General features: G+C 32.6%; 1 protein-coding gene across 7 annotated transcripts in view; it reads left to right on the top strand.

Annotated features, from left to right (window-relative positions):
- The window catches only part of Rfx (regulatory transcription factor Rfx), a 57,926-nt gene extending 41,174 nt beyond the window's left edge, over window positions 1–16,752 (top strand). For all 7 annotated transcript variants that reach the window (XM_023159610.2, XM_023159608.2, XM_023159611.2 and 4 more), the window contains 4 exons: window positions 20–412; window positions 468–679; window positions 6,638–7,218; window positions 10,152–16,752. In XM_023159610.2, the coding sequence (XP_023015378.2) occupies window positions 20–412; window positions 468–679; window positions 6,638–7,218; window positions 10,152–10,271 (1,306 nt within the window). In that variant the 3' untranslated portion in view covers window positions 10,272–16,752. The remainder of the gene's footprint in view (window positions 1–19; window positions 413–467; window positions 680–6,637; window positions 7,219–10,151) is intronic.
- The last annotated feature ends 1,127 nt before the right edge of the window (window positions 16,753–17,879 follow it).

Raw genomic sequence — 17,879 nt, 5'->3', positions numbered from 1 at the left:
ATTAGGTTTTAATTGTTAGGGGAAATTCAAAATATCACTACTATGGAATCAGGGTAAAACCAGGCTCTGCTCTCATGAACATAGAAGATCAGAGCAGCAGGGTCGTCCTCAATACGACAAATACTACAGGAAAGGCACAGGGAACTGTCCGACCTTTCAAACGTAATTCGGACCCGTCGGATTCTATTACTAATAGCACTTTGTCCCAGCATGTTTCGTATCTTGGCGATGGTAGCAGCGCTATACCTGCATTCCCAGATATTCATTTCAGTCAACCCTTGCCAGAAGATTGCGGCTTTGAAGATGTTGACACATTAAAATCAATATACAGGGAACACCTCGAGGCATTCCTTGATGCTATTTTGAGCTTAGAGTTTTCTACCGTTGAATCTCTGTGGCGAGAATTTTGGAGGTAAGTTTTTTGCTAAGTTGAAATAGCATAATATCCAATACGATCTTGCTTTCAGATCTCAGTATAATAACAATAGTGATGAATGTGAGGAAGAGAAGTATCTGTCTAAAGCGAAACTTTTTTCGCTTTGCAATTTGGAGCCAGTTCAACAGTTTATGAGACAGGTTGATTTGGTTTTTTATCAAAATCTGATACAAGTTTTGGTGCCTGATGTACTGAAACCTATACCGGCTACCTTGACGCAAAGTATAAGAAATTTTGCAAAAAGTAAGTATTTTTTCATTTTAACTGGCAAGAATAAAATTATGATGTACTGCTGAAAATGTCTTCTGATGCATAGTTTTTTAGTTATCTAATAAAAATACAATTGGGTGTAATTTCAAGAGAAGGAATTTTATTGTATTGTATCAGAACTCATTTCATTATTTAATTTTTTAAATTAGATGTTAGAGTCACCTGACGGTTCATGGTAACTGACCGACCTCATTGTGGGGACGGTTAACTAAAAGCGATGTACTTGAGAACATTGTAATATGAATATCCATCAGTTTCCATAGTAAATTCAGGCAGAAAAGTGTTATGCAATGTATATTCAAAATTAAATATTCATGAATTTTAAAATAACAGTTGAAAAAATGTACCTACTTCACTTGCCGTTCAAACACCTAGGCTCTCTATTACTATCTAAAGGGTGGTCCAACCATTGTAAATAAAATAAAAAGTTTTCAAAGAATAATTGAGGTACAATGTCGTTAATGTGCCGAATTATCTCATCCTTTAGCTCTTGAATTGTTCTTGTATTCTTGACGTACACTTTTACTTTTAGATATCCCCAAAGAAAGAAGTCCAACGGTGTCAAATCACATGAATGTGGTGGCCAATTAACAACCCCACGACATGAGATAACACGGCCACTGAATTTATCGCGTTAAATAGCCATTGTTTCGTTGGTTGTGAGGCAAGTGGCACCAAATTGTTGGAAGCACATATCGTCCAGGTTCATATCCTTAACTTCTGGCCACAATAAGTCCGTTATCATCTCGCGGTAACGAAAACCATTTACGGTAACTGCTTGGCCGACCTCATTTTCGAAGAAGTATAATTGTGTACCTCTCCATGGTTGAATTTGTCAAATACTGGAAAAAAGAAGTGTCAAAATGGTTTAGACTTTCACGGATGATGTTTTCAGTGTCATTTCTTTTCGAGTTTGAAAACCATGGATTTTTGGAATTTCTTCCTGGTGTTTCGCTGGCGCGAGTGGTTAGCTTCTTCAGAGGTTTAACCATCGTGGCTTGCTGTCCGATGACTACCTTTTCGGCTTCGTAAAGCGTACATCGACATCGAAACAGTCTTCAAAACCACGAGGAAGATACAACAAAGTCTCAGGTCGGCTAAAGACGAAAGAGACCCTTTATCAGCAGCAGGGGTCTATCGCATACCGTGTACTTGTGGAAAGGTATATATCGGAACCACCAAAGGATCTATGGGAACAAGACTAAAAAAGCATAAAAGGAACTGTAGACTAGGCCAAACGGACAAGTCAGCTGTGGCAGAACACGCACTTAGTGAAGGAGACTACAGAATTTTATTTGAAAACACAGAACTAATTGCCCCCAACCAGAGATACCATAGCCGACTGGTACGGGAGGCAATAGAGATCCACAAACACACGGAGAATTTCAACCGAAAAGAAGAAGCGGTGCACCTCAATCAAATACGGAACCCCATTTTAAGGAATTCGAGAATAACGAACAGGACAACAGGAAACAAGATTGTTAATGTTCCAAGTTCAAGTGCAGGAACGAGTACAGGTACAAATACAACTGATTACCTGACAAGGCATAAATACGCTTTACGAAGCCGAAAAGGTAGTCATTGGACAGCAAGCCATGATGGTTAAACTTCTGAAGAAGCTAGCCACTCGCGCCAGCGAAACGTCAGGAAGAAGTTCCAAAAATCCACGGCTTTCAAACTCGAAAAGAAATGACACTCAAAGAAGTGTCAAATTAAGTTGGGCAAAAAATTTGGCTTTAAGGTGTGACTCACAATTTACATCGTGCATTATGATTGGACCACCCTATATATATTATATATATGTACTATATCAATATACACTTCAATTACATTAATTAGAAAATTCATAGAAACTTTACTTCTTTTCAAGAATAAGTAAAGATTTGACTATGGAAACCAGGATACTTGTATACCAATCCATAATACAACCGCATTTCGATTATTGCTCTTCCATTCTTTACTTCCTAAATGACAATCAGACACCAGAGTTACAGAAACTACAGAACCGTGCAGTCCGGATCATTCTTAGGTTACCTAAAGTTACTAGTATTGCATTTATTTTGGAGTTGTTGCAGTATCACAGAGATTTTTTTATATGATTATGATTTTTATTTATAAAATTCTCAATAAAATGCCACCATCCTACTTTGAATCCTTCATTAATATCACATTCAACATACATAACCACAATACTAGAAATCTTGATCTTTTATATGTAAACAGAACTAACCAGCGCAATTCCATGAAATCATTAGTAATCAAAGGTTTGATTGAGTACAATAAATTACCATATGAAAAAAGATTAAGCTGTTCATTGTTATCATTCAAGAAAAAATTGTAATATATACCGTGTGACACAGACTTATGGTACACCCCCCTTTTTTCTTTATTCTTTCACCTATATTTACGGAACTATTAATATTGATTATGCTTACAAAGAGGCATTTTTTGACGTAATGTGAGATTTTTTCAACTTCCGGTTTTTCCGGAAATCTTATCAACATTTAATTTTCAAATAGAACACCCTGTATATTATTACATTTTTGAAATATACACAATTTTCTGAATCCAATGGTACCCCATACTTGATATTTTAAGTGTTAAGACGCTCGGTTCATTTTTCGATCTAGAGGGACATGAACGTGAAAAGAATTAATATTATTTCAATTAAATCAGCACAACGAATCAACATCATTGTATGGAATAAAACTTGGACATTCATTTTCTCATATTGTAATTCATTTAAGAACCAAAACTTTTTTAAAATACACTAATAAATCATAACAGCTGTTCGAAATGTAGACTGTCAACATCCAGGCGGTATTTTGAATCACACTTGCCAATTGTTGAGGCGTTATATTTTGAATGGCTTGTCTTACTCGTACTTCCAGGTCCTCGCGGGTTGTTGGGGACGTTGCGTAGACAATATTTTTCAAGTGACCCCAAATGAAAATGTCCAACGGGGTTAAGTCGGGTGATCTAGCATGCCACCTAATAGGACAATGTGTTCCAATCCATTGCTCCCCAAATCTATCACGAAGGTACTCTGTCACTATCCTATTATTATGGGGAGGTGCTCCATCCTGCTGAAAAAACAGTCGATTTGCCAGATTAAGCGGTAAATCTTCTAAATATCCTTCAATTTCATTTCTGAGAAAACCTAAGTATCTATCACCACTCAAAGGACCATCAAATATTGTGGGGTCAATTATCCTAACCCCTACTATTCCCAGCCAGAGATTGAATCCAAAACGTTCTTGGAAATTTCCCTACCAAAACAAATTCTGATTTTCTTGTGCCCAATATCGGGTATTCTGTCTATTAAAGAAACCAAAATTGGTGAATCTTGACTCATCTGAGAATACAGTTGTTTTCAAAAACTCATTATTGGGCTGCACATTATTGTGTAGAATCCATCTGCAATATTCCACCCTTCTTACGCTATCGGCGTCATACAGATGTTGGTGAAGTTGATATTTGAAAGATCGATACTTGTGTTTTTTTACAATACTTCTTACACTTTCACGACTGATATCCAACTCAAAAGCCAGCTGCCTAAGAGATACTGTTTTATCGATATCCAACCTCATGAGGACATTTATTTCCATTTCTTCAGATATAATAAAATTTTCATTACCCTCATTATGATCAGGCTCACGTCTGAACTCCTCTTCAAGACGCTTGAAATAATTTCTATCCGGACATTGTCGTGCGGGATATCGCTCCGAGTATAACCGGTGAGCCGCAACTGCATTTTGCCGACATTCCCCATAAATCAATAGTATATCTACTTTCTCGTTTCTGTTATACACTTGTGGCATTTTTAACTTATTTCTGTTAGAAATCCGATTGACAACAATGTGTTCAGTAACTAACAAACAATGTCAGCTTATAGAAATGTCAAAAGTTGTTTGTAATTCATAGCCACCTCATTAACTTACCTTTATTAAATTGCGAAAATACTTTTCATGGCTCTCTAGATCGAAAAATAAACCGAGCGTCTTAACACTTAAAATATCAAGTATGGGGTATCATTGAATTCAGAAAATTGTGCAGATTTCAAAAATGTAATAATATACGGGGTGTTCTATTTAAAAATTAAACGTTGATGAGATTTCCGGAAAAACCGGAAGTTGAAAAAATCTCAAATTACGTCAAAAAATGCCTCTTTGTAAGCATAATCAATATTAATAGTTCCGTAAAAATAGAAGAAAGAATAAAGAAAAAAAGGGGGGTGTACCATAAGTCTGTGTCACACGGTATATCAAAAATAAATAAGTAACTATTATAATTATCATTGATTAATACCCATTTGCTTAAAATTGTGAAGTTTTATATTGTTGATATATTTGTTTGTTAGTATATTGATGAATCTCTCAAGGGGTATTTAACTTGAGCGTGATATTATGAATATGCAGGATATGTTTTAAAGAAATCTTTTAGTTCCTCTGGAAAGCTGCATTTTTGTATAATAATAATTGTATTTTTCTTGGAAGTTATTGTTAGAGAGATTTTTAAAAAAATGAATAATATAAAATAGTATTATACTTTTTTTCTTATTTAATGAATGTGCGATTATTTCAAAATTTTGGATAATAAACTGTCAAACACTTGAAATTCCGTAAAAACCTCCTTTGGTTGAACGATTTCTATGACGTTAGTGATGATGTACCTAGTAGCATAGTCATGCAAAATACTGTTTTATAAAATTACTACATTCTCAGACATATTTAGGAAATTTGTAATGGCTTGGTAAAGAAATATAGATGTTGAGGTAGTCCATCCTCGAAGTGGAGTGAAGGTATTCTAATAAAGAATACTAAAAAATTTATTTCTAAAACCAGGACCCTACATGCTTCGGGGGCTAATCATCAGTTATATCATTAGTGGTTAAAAGGTAAAATATACAGGTAAACGAGGGGATACTTTGAAAGAGGTTTTTGTATTCACATAATGTGTCAGTGGATTGTTTTTTTGTAGTTGAATTTTGACAAGCAGGTTTCGTCAAGGATTTTGTAAAAGCGAATTGGAGTTCTATTTAGATATAATGTAACAACAACTTTCAGAAGTACCAACACATTAAGATCTCTTTTGACCCAAACTAAACCTGAAAATATGGTTGAAAACACTAAATATTGTATTCACAATATACGTTGTTGCTGTGGAAGGAGTTATAAGGTGAAACCTCAACACCCCTAGATGCGACAAGAGATGATCATCGTGAATATATAAGGAGAAGACAGATGGCAGGATCGGGAATAGCGAAGCATATTCAAAAATAATCTGGTGATCACGCCATAGAATGGAATGAAACAAAAATTATCACCAAAGATACTCGCGAAAATATTAGAAAAGTCAAATAATCTGTATATATTATTTTAGCATGTAACAAATGTATTTCAAATAGCTTTGTTGATGATACCTGGTTGCCAGTACTAAAAAGAGAGGTTGAAAATAGAAATATGGACTTTAACTGAATTCTCAAAAAAAATTCAGTGTATGTATTCATGTAGTCTATCGCATAAATATGACATAAATAGTTATTTTTTTTATTGATTTTTTCAATTTGTAGGCAAAATTTATGAATACGACAAGTTACTGACTAACTTTTCGGGGTGAACTTTTTAGTTGGCTCCTCATTACACTTCAGCAGATTCTCCATTGATTAAGCTTGTTTTTTTTTTCATATCGTGAAAGGTTATATACCCAAAAAACAGTGAAATGTATTGAAGTTTGTTATGTTATGAGGGCTCTTGCCCCAAATTCAAAACTATAACTATGTACATCCTGATTTTTTACTCATACAACTTTTTTGTCAAAATTCAACTACAAAAAATTTTCACCGACCCATGTAAGTTTAACCACTAACAATATAACTATATTGATGCTTCAAATTAGGGTCCCTCTTTTCACCCAAATTTTCTTTGACAGATTTGGAAAGCTGGTTAACATCGGCAATGGCGGGTGCTCCTTCTGGAATGTTGCAGATCAAACTGACGGCCGTATCAGCTTTCAGCTCCAGTTTGAGACGTTACACATCCCTCAACCACTTGGCTCAAGCCGCTCGAGCAGTTTTGCACAACAGCAATCAAATAGGTCAAATGCTGGCCGATCTGAACCGCGTCGATTTCCACAGCGTCAGAGAACAGGCGTCTTGGGTGTGTCAGTGTGACAACGAGATCGTAGCTCGTTTCGAGAACGATTTTAAGTTGACTTTGCAGCAGCAAAATTCGCTTGAGCAATGGGCTTCTTGGTTGAAAAATGTCGTCAAGAGTGCTCTGAAGCCGTACGAAGGAAAGCCCAGTTTCTCTAAGGCCGCCAGACAATTTTTACTGAAGTGGAGTTTCTACAGTTCAATGGTCATCAGGGATCTGACGCTGAGATCTGCAGCTAGTTTCGGGTCGTTCCATCTGATTAGATTGCTCTATGATGAATACATGTTTTATCTGATTGAACATCAAGTGGCCGAAGCAACTGGCGTGGTGCCAATCGCTGTGATTTTGGAAGGAATCGTAAGTTTCATTCAAAACATTTATCTCATTAGACTTGTGTTAACAGGAATTGAAATTGTCAAGATGTAAATTATCTGGATTGAATCAAACGAAACTTGAACTTAAACTAAACTAATTAACCTAAAATGAAATCACAAAACTTGCTCAACCTTTTCACTTGCTGTCCTAGAACAGGTTTTCTCAATTCTCTCATTATTGAATCTTTCTTGATCAAGCAAATGAGAAAGAAGGAATATAAAGTTTACTAACGTTTCTTGTAGTGTAATTATTGATTTCACGACAAGCTGCAGAAAATATTGTACAGAGTTGGTATACCATGTGTTTTGAAATTTGTTGGAACAAAATACTTCTCACTACATGTTTTCAAGTTTCTGCTCAAAACCAGTGCTGTTACCCAAAAAGGTTATGCCATTATTTTTGATTTACATAAATTCTGTTTCAAAATTATTGTTGAAAGGAAATATTAAGTTATACGCGGATGACACATCATTGCTTTACTTTTCTAGTGATACTAAAGAAGTTTACAATAACATGAAAAATTACATTATATTGCTAACCTTTTGGTTAAATTATCATAAATTAAGTTTGAATTATGAAAAGTCTTCTTTAATCTTAATAACTAAGAACAAAATCACAACCAAAGAGAATTTGACTGTTAACAACAAAATGATCAAATATTGTCAAAACACAAAATTTTTAGGACTATACATTGATGAAAGTCTCTGTTAGAATACTCATATTGAGATGTTAAAAAAGAAAATCGGACCAATTTTAGGAATATTATTTAGGATTAGAAATTTCATTCGATTAAAATATCTTAAATGTATATATTTCTGTTTGGTATATTCAAATCTACAATATTTAATTTCAATTCGGGGAACAGCTAGTTTATCAATAATAAATCCTCTCAAAAGACTGCAAAATAAAATAACAAAATGTATATTCAAATTACCATATCTTGAACCTACGTCAAATTTATATATACCACGTGATCTTTTAGATATTCAGTCTATTTTTCAATTGAAAATTTGTTGTTTCATTCATTCTGTTAGAAAAAATCACAAACATTCGAATTTGGAATTCAATCAAATAAATACAAAATACAAATAATACAAGACAAGCAAAAAACTACTAGTTGAAACATATCGCTCAAAATTTGGGAGGAAATCAATATTTCATTTAGGAGTTAAAAAATATAATAATCTTCCACAGAAATTTAAAATGAATCAAAAAACAAAATTCAAATCGGAATTGAAAAAGTTTCTGCTTTCTTCCTCTAATTGAAATTCTGATCTCCATATTACATTTTTTTGTTTTTAATTACCATTATAATTCAAAAATAAATATATGTTTTTTTTTATTGATGCAACTAATTTTCCTTTATTTTGAGTATTTCAATATTAAATTCTACAAAAAGGATTTGAAGCTTTATATCTTCTATAAATTATCTGCGAGCGCTTTCGACAGTTGGTAGTACTGTTATCTTCTAGGCACCCTTCAAACTGTTTGAAGGGTGCCTAGAAGATGACAGTACTACCAACTTCAAACTGTTTGAAGGGTGCCTAGAAGATGACAGTACTACCAACTGTCGAAAGCTCTCGCAGATAATTTATAGAAGATATAAAGCTTCAAATCCTTTTTGTAGAATTTAATATTGAAATTTATATATGTATGTGTGTATATATGTAAATATGTATGTATATATGTATATTTGTGTTTGTATTTATGTATTTATGTGCTGTAGATGTAACTGATATTTAATATTGAAATAATTTATTTAATCATTATTTTAAATTTTATCCCTGTTATAAACATTCTTGTTTCTTGTTTGAAGATTATTATTATTATATTATATTAGTGAAGACAGCACAGCTATAATAATAGAATATCAATCCTTTCATTTTAATTATACAATACAATATCTTATTAATGAGGAATATGCATATGGTGCAAATATTTTTGAATATATGTGAACTCTGCACCACAATAAATTATGGCCACAGTCTATGTATCTAATTTTAATTATCTAAAAATGTCTTTCATCATTTGAAGATCATGAAACGTGAAACATGGAGCCTGTCGTCATTCAACTTGTCATACCAAAATATACCGACAATATTTACGATTCTTACGAATTCAGGGCACAGTGTATACTAGGGTCAACACCAACAATAAATCCATAACATGCAAATACTGATTTTGCAACTTGTGTTCTTCCTTTTTGGTTTGTGATCATCAGCAGAACAAAAATCCAGAAAGCACACAACAATACATCATTATTGATCGCGCAAAAAATCACAGCGGTTTGAAATGCATTCACTTATAAAGTGATACTTAACATTTTTCTCTTTGTGAAGTGAAGTATGATTGAAAAAAAAAAACATCATAAAGGTACAGAAGACCAACTTGAACGATATATGCCATGAAGAAAATATGCATTTTTCATTCAGAGTTAGATTAAGCGATGTTTCAAAATTTAGAAATGTTCGATTGTCGCCATTGTCGATTATAACGGGTGATTCTTTTTTTTGGAGACGAAATGTTGTATTGTAAATCTGTAGACGAAATCTTATACAACTTGAAAAGTGGCAATGGGAAAATGTTCATTGTTTCAAATAACGTCAGAAAAAAAACAAAATTGGTGAATTCTGGTCCTTTTGGAATACTTTTGAAACCCATAGGAATGCTCTAAATGTTGAAATGTCATTTAAATAAGCTCTAAAATAGTCATTTTTTCTAATTTACCTGACTCGGACAATTTCAAATTTTCTTATCCTTATCTTAAACAGACAGTTAATTTATTTGGAAGAGTGTTGGAAGATAGTTTTTTGTTATTTACACTTCTTTGATAAGAGTAGCATCTGCTACGATAATGTATTGCCTACTGAAAATGTTCTTCCTTCAACATATAAACTTATATTCATATTTTTCAGAAACAGGATATAATGGAAAACAGTCTGAGTATTTATGGAAATAATGACAACTTCTCATCATCCAAACTGGTCTGCAGCAGTCCCTCAGAACCCTTATCAAAACGCCCTAAAATTAGCTAGCTTAAAAGTAAATCCAAATGTATTAATTCTTGTCGCTAATACCCTAATATGTTGCATTTAAACCAATTTTTTCTGTATTGTTGACAATTTTTATGCTTTTTTTATTGCAGTACATTGGGACCACTTTCTTACTTTGTCAGTCCTAACTACCAGTCAATCGTTTCATTGTATGAATTTTCAAATTAGGAAATGAAAATGTGTAAGAGTTTTAAGTGTTACTTTGTGCAATCGTTTATTATTACAAAAGCATATGTAAGTGCCGTCAAATTTGTGTGACAAATAATAGGTGTATATATGATTAAATACGTAAATATTTTTGGCACTAGGTGAATTGTATTATTTTTTGTCCAATGGACGCTTCTATTTATTTCTATTTATTTACAGAATTTTAAAGTCGACTGAATTTAATTTTGTTGATTTTCAATTTATATTATTTGTTATTCATTTGTTTTCCATACATTACATACTTTGTTTTGCTTGGTGTATTGTATAATTGATGTTGAATATTTTTCTATAATATTTATGTAGGTATATGGAATTTAAATATGGGCGTAACAAGTTATTTGTGAGGAATTTGAAATCTTTAACAACATTGGTATGATTTTTAAATGATACATATATTTTCTTCAACAGATATTTATTTTTTTTCATTTTTCTTTTAAACATTTTGATGAAATAATTGAAAAACTCATGCATCTGTGGTACTGATTTTTTTATGAAATTAAATATTGTTCTATACTGTTTTTTTGGGTTTATAACCTTCCACAATCTGAAAAAATAAAAGCTAAATCAAAAGAGAATCTGTTGAAGTGTATTAAAAGGCAAACTGAAACGTTCACCCTGAAAAGTTACTGCGTAATATAAACTACTGGAAAGTCCAATTAGTCAGTAACTTGACTACAAATTGAAAAAATTGAAAATTGATACTTAGCTTTCTCAAGTGGTTAAAGTTTCGGAAAATGATACTTTTCCATTTTCGAAAGCTGTAGTCACTATAAAAATCTCGCTTCTAACCATGATAGTTCTAACTTCTTTTGGCACGAGTCAAAAAGAATAGAATATCCAGATGTCACACGCGACAGTCTACATGAACACACATACTGGATTTTTTTTTTGAGAACTCAGTTCAGTTAAGGTTCATATTTCCAAAAAAACAGTATAAAATAAATATTGTTAAGTAAATAATGTGACAGTTGAAAATGCATTATAAATAATTCAGGAAAGTAACTAGATATCTAGGATGATGAAAGTTCATCAAGAAAAGATAACAAGTAAATTTTTCAAATTGAATTTTGAATTTTTGCACTACCTGACTTTTATGAGAACAATAGTTGAGTTGAAGTTATCAAACCATATATGTTGAGGGAATATGTTGCTTTACCCCTTTTGTGAGCAAATATTTTTCAATACTAGATTGTGTTTTAGTTATTTCTTAGTTTTGTGGGATAATTGTCATATATTTTGGATATCATTGAAGTTGTCCAATTAACTGCTTGCCTCTAGTGATCTAGTGGCTCACATTCACATAAAACATGATGAGCTGCCTCTATCCCTTTGGTCTGTCATACATCCCTATTATTTCAGGTGGACCAAATACTACGTGGACAGTGTCTTGTGATTAGCCCTGTACCTGCGAGCTGATCCCTGCTCTGTAGGAGTAGTTTCTTTATAAAGGTTTTCCGAGTATATGGAGCTTAATGACCCATCTCCTGATATAAAGAGTTGAGACTCTGCTTCTAGCTCATCAGCATTTTTGTCATATGTATCCTGACACTCAATACAGAGTAAATTTATTTTTGTTTGCCAGTTCTTCATGGAATTCTCAGACCAGTCTCGATATCACGCTTGGGTTCATTAATTAACCCATGTGCAGCATGGCTGTCTGTAAGAAGCATTTGGTTTTCTGAAATTTACTGATTATTTATTTCAGTAACATTCTGGACAGAAGTGTAAAACATTTAAGGAGGTGATTCCTCATCGAAAAAAAGATAGGATCTTTCATATAAAGAAACTTCATTGAAGCATCCCTTGTTAAGATACAGCCCCTTAAAGGGGGTACATAAAATTTGTATAACAATTTTTTTCACAAGCACTGAAAAAGTTACAATATTGAAATGGACCTGACGTTTTGTACTACCAAAAAGACACTTAGCCAGAAATTTATTTGGTTTACCCAATGGTTGTAAGGGGTGGAAAACACAACCCCTAAAATTTATTTCCAATGTAACTTTTTGTCTTATAATTGTTTACCATTTAAAAATTTATTCCCGATAGCCTGTTTCATTCTAAACAAAAAATGTCTCTTGGGTTTTTTTCCCAAAATAAACCAGTTCGCAGCAAAAAATTATTTTACGAACAACTATAGAGATACATCGTCATAAATGCGAACTGGATTTATTTTTATTTTGTAGTTAGTACCTGCATTGAACAATTAAAGGGTAATAAATAAAACTAATTCATTAATAACACACCACATGTAGAAATCATAGTAAATGTTCAATATGTCTGTCTACCTTCAGACATTACGCATGCGTCTAGACGTCGGCGCATTGAGCCACGTATTCGTTCATATATATTCCTGGAGAGAGAGAAATCGAGAGGATTGAGATATTTCCAGCATCCAATTGCAAAATTCAAGACGGTTCGGAAAATATCGCGGTAACAGTGCCTGTACTCGTTGCAGATGGTAAGGGTATAAGAGTTGTTCCTTCAAAATTCGAAATACCGTCATATGATCAACATTTAGCTGGAAAGCAATCTTTCTAGTACTGGTAGTAGGTTTTTCTTCAATCAAATTAAGTACTGCTTTCTCAAGCTGTGGTCTTCGTACTTCTCAATGGCGACCACAATCCTGCGTTCTTTTGTCGAATGAACCATATTCTCGTATTCGTTGATGAAGTCGAGCAAATATTCTATGTGAAGGATGCTGCCGTTGAGGATACATTTCAGCATATCTTCAAGAAGCTTCTAACCCATTCCCCTGCGACAGACAGTAAACGTAATGCAAATCAGCCATTTCCCCATTTGTGTATGCCATTTTAATAACAAGTGAATTATTAAAGTAACCAATTAAGAACAGAAACACACAATTAGTATCAATTCAATTTCGAAAATTCACAAACAGACAGCGTCATACCAATTTAATTGTCACTATCGCTAATAGCTACCTACTAGATAGATTAGTTTTGTATTTTCGCATTTATGACGATGTATCTCTGTAGTTGTTCGTAAAATAATTTTTTGGTGCGAACTGGTTTATTTTGGGCAAAAAACCCAAGAGACATTTTTTGTTTAGGATAAAACAGGCTATCGGAAATGAATTTTTAATTGGTAAACAAATGATGAGACAAAAAGTTACATTGAAAATAATTTTTAGGGGTTGCGTTTTCCACCCCTTACAACCATGGGGTAAACCAAATAAATTTCTGGCTAAGTGTCTTTTTGGTAGTACAAAACGTCAGGTTGATTTCAATATTATGTACCCCCTTTAAGGGGCTGTATCTTAACAAGGGATGCTCCAATGAAATTTCTTTATATGAAAGATCCTATCTTTTTTTCGATGAGGAATCACTTCCTTAAATGTTTTACACTTATTTAGTTACACCCTGTATAGTCCACCAACCTAACCAACAAAATCACTAGAAAAAAGGCGTAAACAGCAAACTTTTCAAGTAACAGTTCAGCGCTTATTTACTATCATTTTTCATTCCACTCTTTTCAATACTTTGGCAAAATAGGACTACTAGTGAACAATCCGATGAAACTTGATGCTTCACGTTAATTTTATTTGAGATTGAGTGGAACAAGTGTTATTTTTTTCTGCTTCTAGATAAAAATGAATTGAATTTTACTTTTCATTTCTCCATCATTTGAAGTTTTTTGTGGTTGAATAACAATACAATATGTAAACCAATTTTTATTTCAATGATGAAATGCATCAGGGTTTTTTTTTACTATTTTCAGCTGAACAGAAGGATATATAAAAGAAGTTCACCTTGTTTTTAACGCTTTCCATCACTGAAACTTGAGATAAAAAATCCAAAAAGTAAGCATCCTCTACATGTTTCGTTTCACCCCCTTCACTTCCCATTTGCAATCAATGCATTTGTCAGTCTATCTGATGTAGCACCCTAGATTTGTGAGTGTGAGTGAGGTGTAGCCAATTGCCCCATCAGAACTTCCTACTGAAGTTGGCTGTGAGATTGTAGAACATTGAGGAGTATATTTTTATTAGTGAATATCAAGGAATTCTCATTTCTCTTAGTAAATTTGGTTGTTTTTCATTGAAAATCTTCGCCAAATGTTGTTTAATATTCTCGAGTAGGCATTTTCCAAGTAATTTGAATTGTTCCTGCATTGGGCATGATGATGTAAACTTTACATGCATTTTTATTTTTTTTAACGAAAATTGGCCAAATATCGAACTATTTCAGAAAAGGGTAATTGTCGAAATATTTATTGCGGTAGTGCAGAAATAAATATGTATAAGATTGACATGAACGATAATCTTGAAAACTTTTTTTGTACTCCATCAAAAGGTTTTGAATCAGAAATACTGCAGTTGTTTGACTTTTGAATTTCTATTGAAGAGAACAAAATCCGGGCAAGTAGTACGCTACTGCGACAAACATCATCAGCGTATACTGCGAGATGTAACTTTTGTCTAGTAGGCCAGATTTTGTTCTCTTTAATCGTGGCTCCGGCCGTAAAGCCTATGTTCTTATTTTGAATTTCTTTCATCAAATTTTGATTTTCTTACAACATGTAGATACGTTAATTGCTCAAAAGTGTAATCCATCCATTATGAATATTTAAAAAAATAGTTGAAAAACAGAATACGCAGGGTACATAAATATTCCTCTAACCAGTACAAGTAAGTGTATTGAATATGTAAACTTGCTTTGATAAAATACATATTTAGAAAAAGTACTGCTCACATTGGAAATTGTTTACAATTTATTCAAATAATTATTTGGTGGATTGATAAATCTCTCAATGGGTATTCGACTTGAGCTTGTCTTTATGAATATGCAGGATAAGTTATAAAACAATTCTTTTTGTTTCTCTAGAAAGGTGTGTTTTTGTATGATAATAATTGTATTTTTTCTTGGAAGTTATTGTTAGAAAGATTTTCGAAAAATGAGTAATATAAAATAGAATTATATTCTAAGATATGAATGCTTGATAAAAAATTAACTATCTGTAACTCACAGGGTACTTATTTTTGTTTTAACTGCTTTCTCTCAGGTTCTAGTGAAGGAGTTATTTTTCGTAAACAAATGCGAAATAAAAACATTACTGAACAATTTCTAATAGATGATTCTATCAAAAATAAAAGGAAAGAAACAAATTTCAAACGTAACTATAAGTGTACTCCGTGAATAGTTGTTATCAAAATATAATGACGGTCAATAGTCCTTGTGAAGTCCAATATGTCAGAGGTGTTGTTGACAATGATCTTGGTATCACCAGAATTTGAATTCAGAAACTTACTGTGTATATTCCTGTTTGTGAACAGCATTTTTTGTCGTTCGCCTTATTTGATTTGTAAATGTCGTACAATAGAGACCAAATGAACGAACTTTAATCAGAACTGATATTAACTAAAAAGGATTTCTTTTTTTTCATTAACTTTTTCGGCATTTTCCCTTTCCGCAATCTGCAAAAATAATTATAATGGAGTTTTTTATTGGTTTTTAACCTTCCACAATATAAAAAATAAACAAAGCTAGAAAATCAGTTGAAGTATAATATAAACCACCGAGTTCAATTAGTACTTAACGTATTTATTGGGTTTAGAGAACGGAAAAGGATAATTTTTCGAAATGTTAACCATCTAGGGAAAGCTAAGTTACTGACTAATTGGTCTCTTCAGTGGTCTCTTATTTTATGCAGTAACTTTTTGGGGTGAACTTTTTTTGCTCTCTATTACACTTCAACAGATTCTTAACTTAGCTTCATTTTTCAGATATTGAAGAGTATAAACCTAAAAGACAATAAGAAACATTGACCTTCTTTTCCACAAAAAATGTTTTTCAAAGAAATTATGTATTGGAGAACTTTGAACAGGTGTACAAAAGACAATTTTCTAGTTCACCCCGATAAGTTATTGCGTAAATTCGAAATATTTTTCACAAAGAAAAATGTTCTGTTTATCAGTAACTTGTCGTATTTTAAGAATTTTGCCTGTACAAAAAAAATTAGGAATCACATTGATACTCATCTTGAGGTTTCAGAGGATAGAAATGTAACACATGTCTAGGAGGTTTCAAAAGGAGATTATATACGGTATACATTCAATTTTTTTTAATTGTAAATGCAGAGGCTGCTCTTTCTGTAGAATAAATTTATAAAATACAAATGTACTCATCTAACTTATCGGGGTGATTAGAAGTTTGTTCTACACCTGTATAAAGTTCTCCACTACCATTTTGTATTTTATTCAGGTTGTAGAAGTTAAAAATACCACAAAAAATTAATGTGGTTCCTCGAGATTGATAACGATTTGTAGAACAACATCTCTACATTCTTCAGTTGTAGACTGTTTTCAGTGCATCTTCTTAGAAAGGGATTTTTATTAATATTCATTCAATTTATTTGCATATAAAATTTAAAGCAAAAATCTTTTTCATAAAATGTGAGTAGTATTTTTGTAACTAAAGTTGCCTCATACGAAAATACGATTACATACGTTTGTGAATATCAAGATAATATAAATTTTGTATTTACAGATAAGTGTGCTGTTGAAATTTTGTATAATAGTCGCTATGTTTCACAAATATTTATATCGATTCATGTGCTTAAATGCGTGTGGTTTACAGAGGACATGAGTCTTATAGAATTTTGCACTTATTTTTAAAATTGTCTAGCAGAATCCCTCATGAGTTCTGCAATATAGCTAGGAGAAAAAATCTGTGTACTTTTTGTAGATGTTTAGAAGAAATGCGCTTTTAGGAAAAATGCGCTGCTTGTCATGGTTTTACGTGGTACACGGAGATTTTTCACACATTTTTTTGCACATCAAGGACTGTGTTCGATCTCAGAATAAAGTAATTTTTATATTTTCAATACTGTGTAATTATGGTTAACAATAAAAACTAGTCTTGTGTTGTTAAAAAGATGCTTTTCATTTTCCATTTTACTCTACATTTCACATATTTTTGTTGATAATTTAATTTCAATGTGAATAACAATTCCTTAAAGCTTCAAAGGTTTCAAACATTTTTCTCAATATATAAGAAGAGATATTTCTATTGTAGCAGTCCAAAATGTTGCAAATATATCTATTGCATTAAATCACTTTTCCTAATTGTAATATTCTATTCAATAATGTTTATTGATCACAAATATACCCTGCCTAAAGAGAGAAGGGTAGGAGTAGGTCAAAAGAGTGCTGGAACCCGCGTGGGTTCCAGCAACAGGCTCTCACCTGTTCAAACTACCAAATAAGTCCAGCAGAGTATGTGCTTTGCTGTTTAAAACAGAGATGGCACTGGCTTTGAAATGTGCCAATCCAGACTAAAGACAATTTGTTGAGTCTTCCTATTAAGGGTAGTTTTTTTATTACTATTATCATGTAGCTTGTCAGAATTGTATTTAAGAATATTT

Source organism: Leptinotarsa decemlineata, unplaced genomic scaffold (genome assembly GCF_025532065.1).
Source record: "Leptinotarsa decemlineata unplaced genomic scaffold, Ldec_3_MD MMD2_tig00001064_RagTag_RagTag, whole genome shotgun sequence".
Classification (NCBI taxonomy): Eukaryota; Metazoa; Arthropoda; class Insecta; order Coleoptera; family Chrysomelidae; genus Leptinotarsa; species Leptinotarsa decemlineata.
The sequence above is the reverse complement of the archived record's forward strand: the minus strand, read 5'-3'. Positions and strand labels throughout refer to the sequence as shown.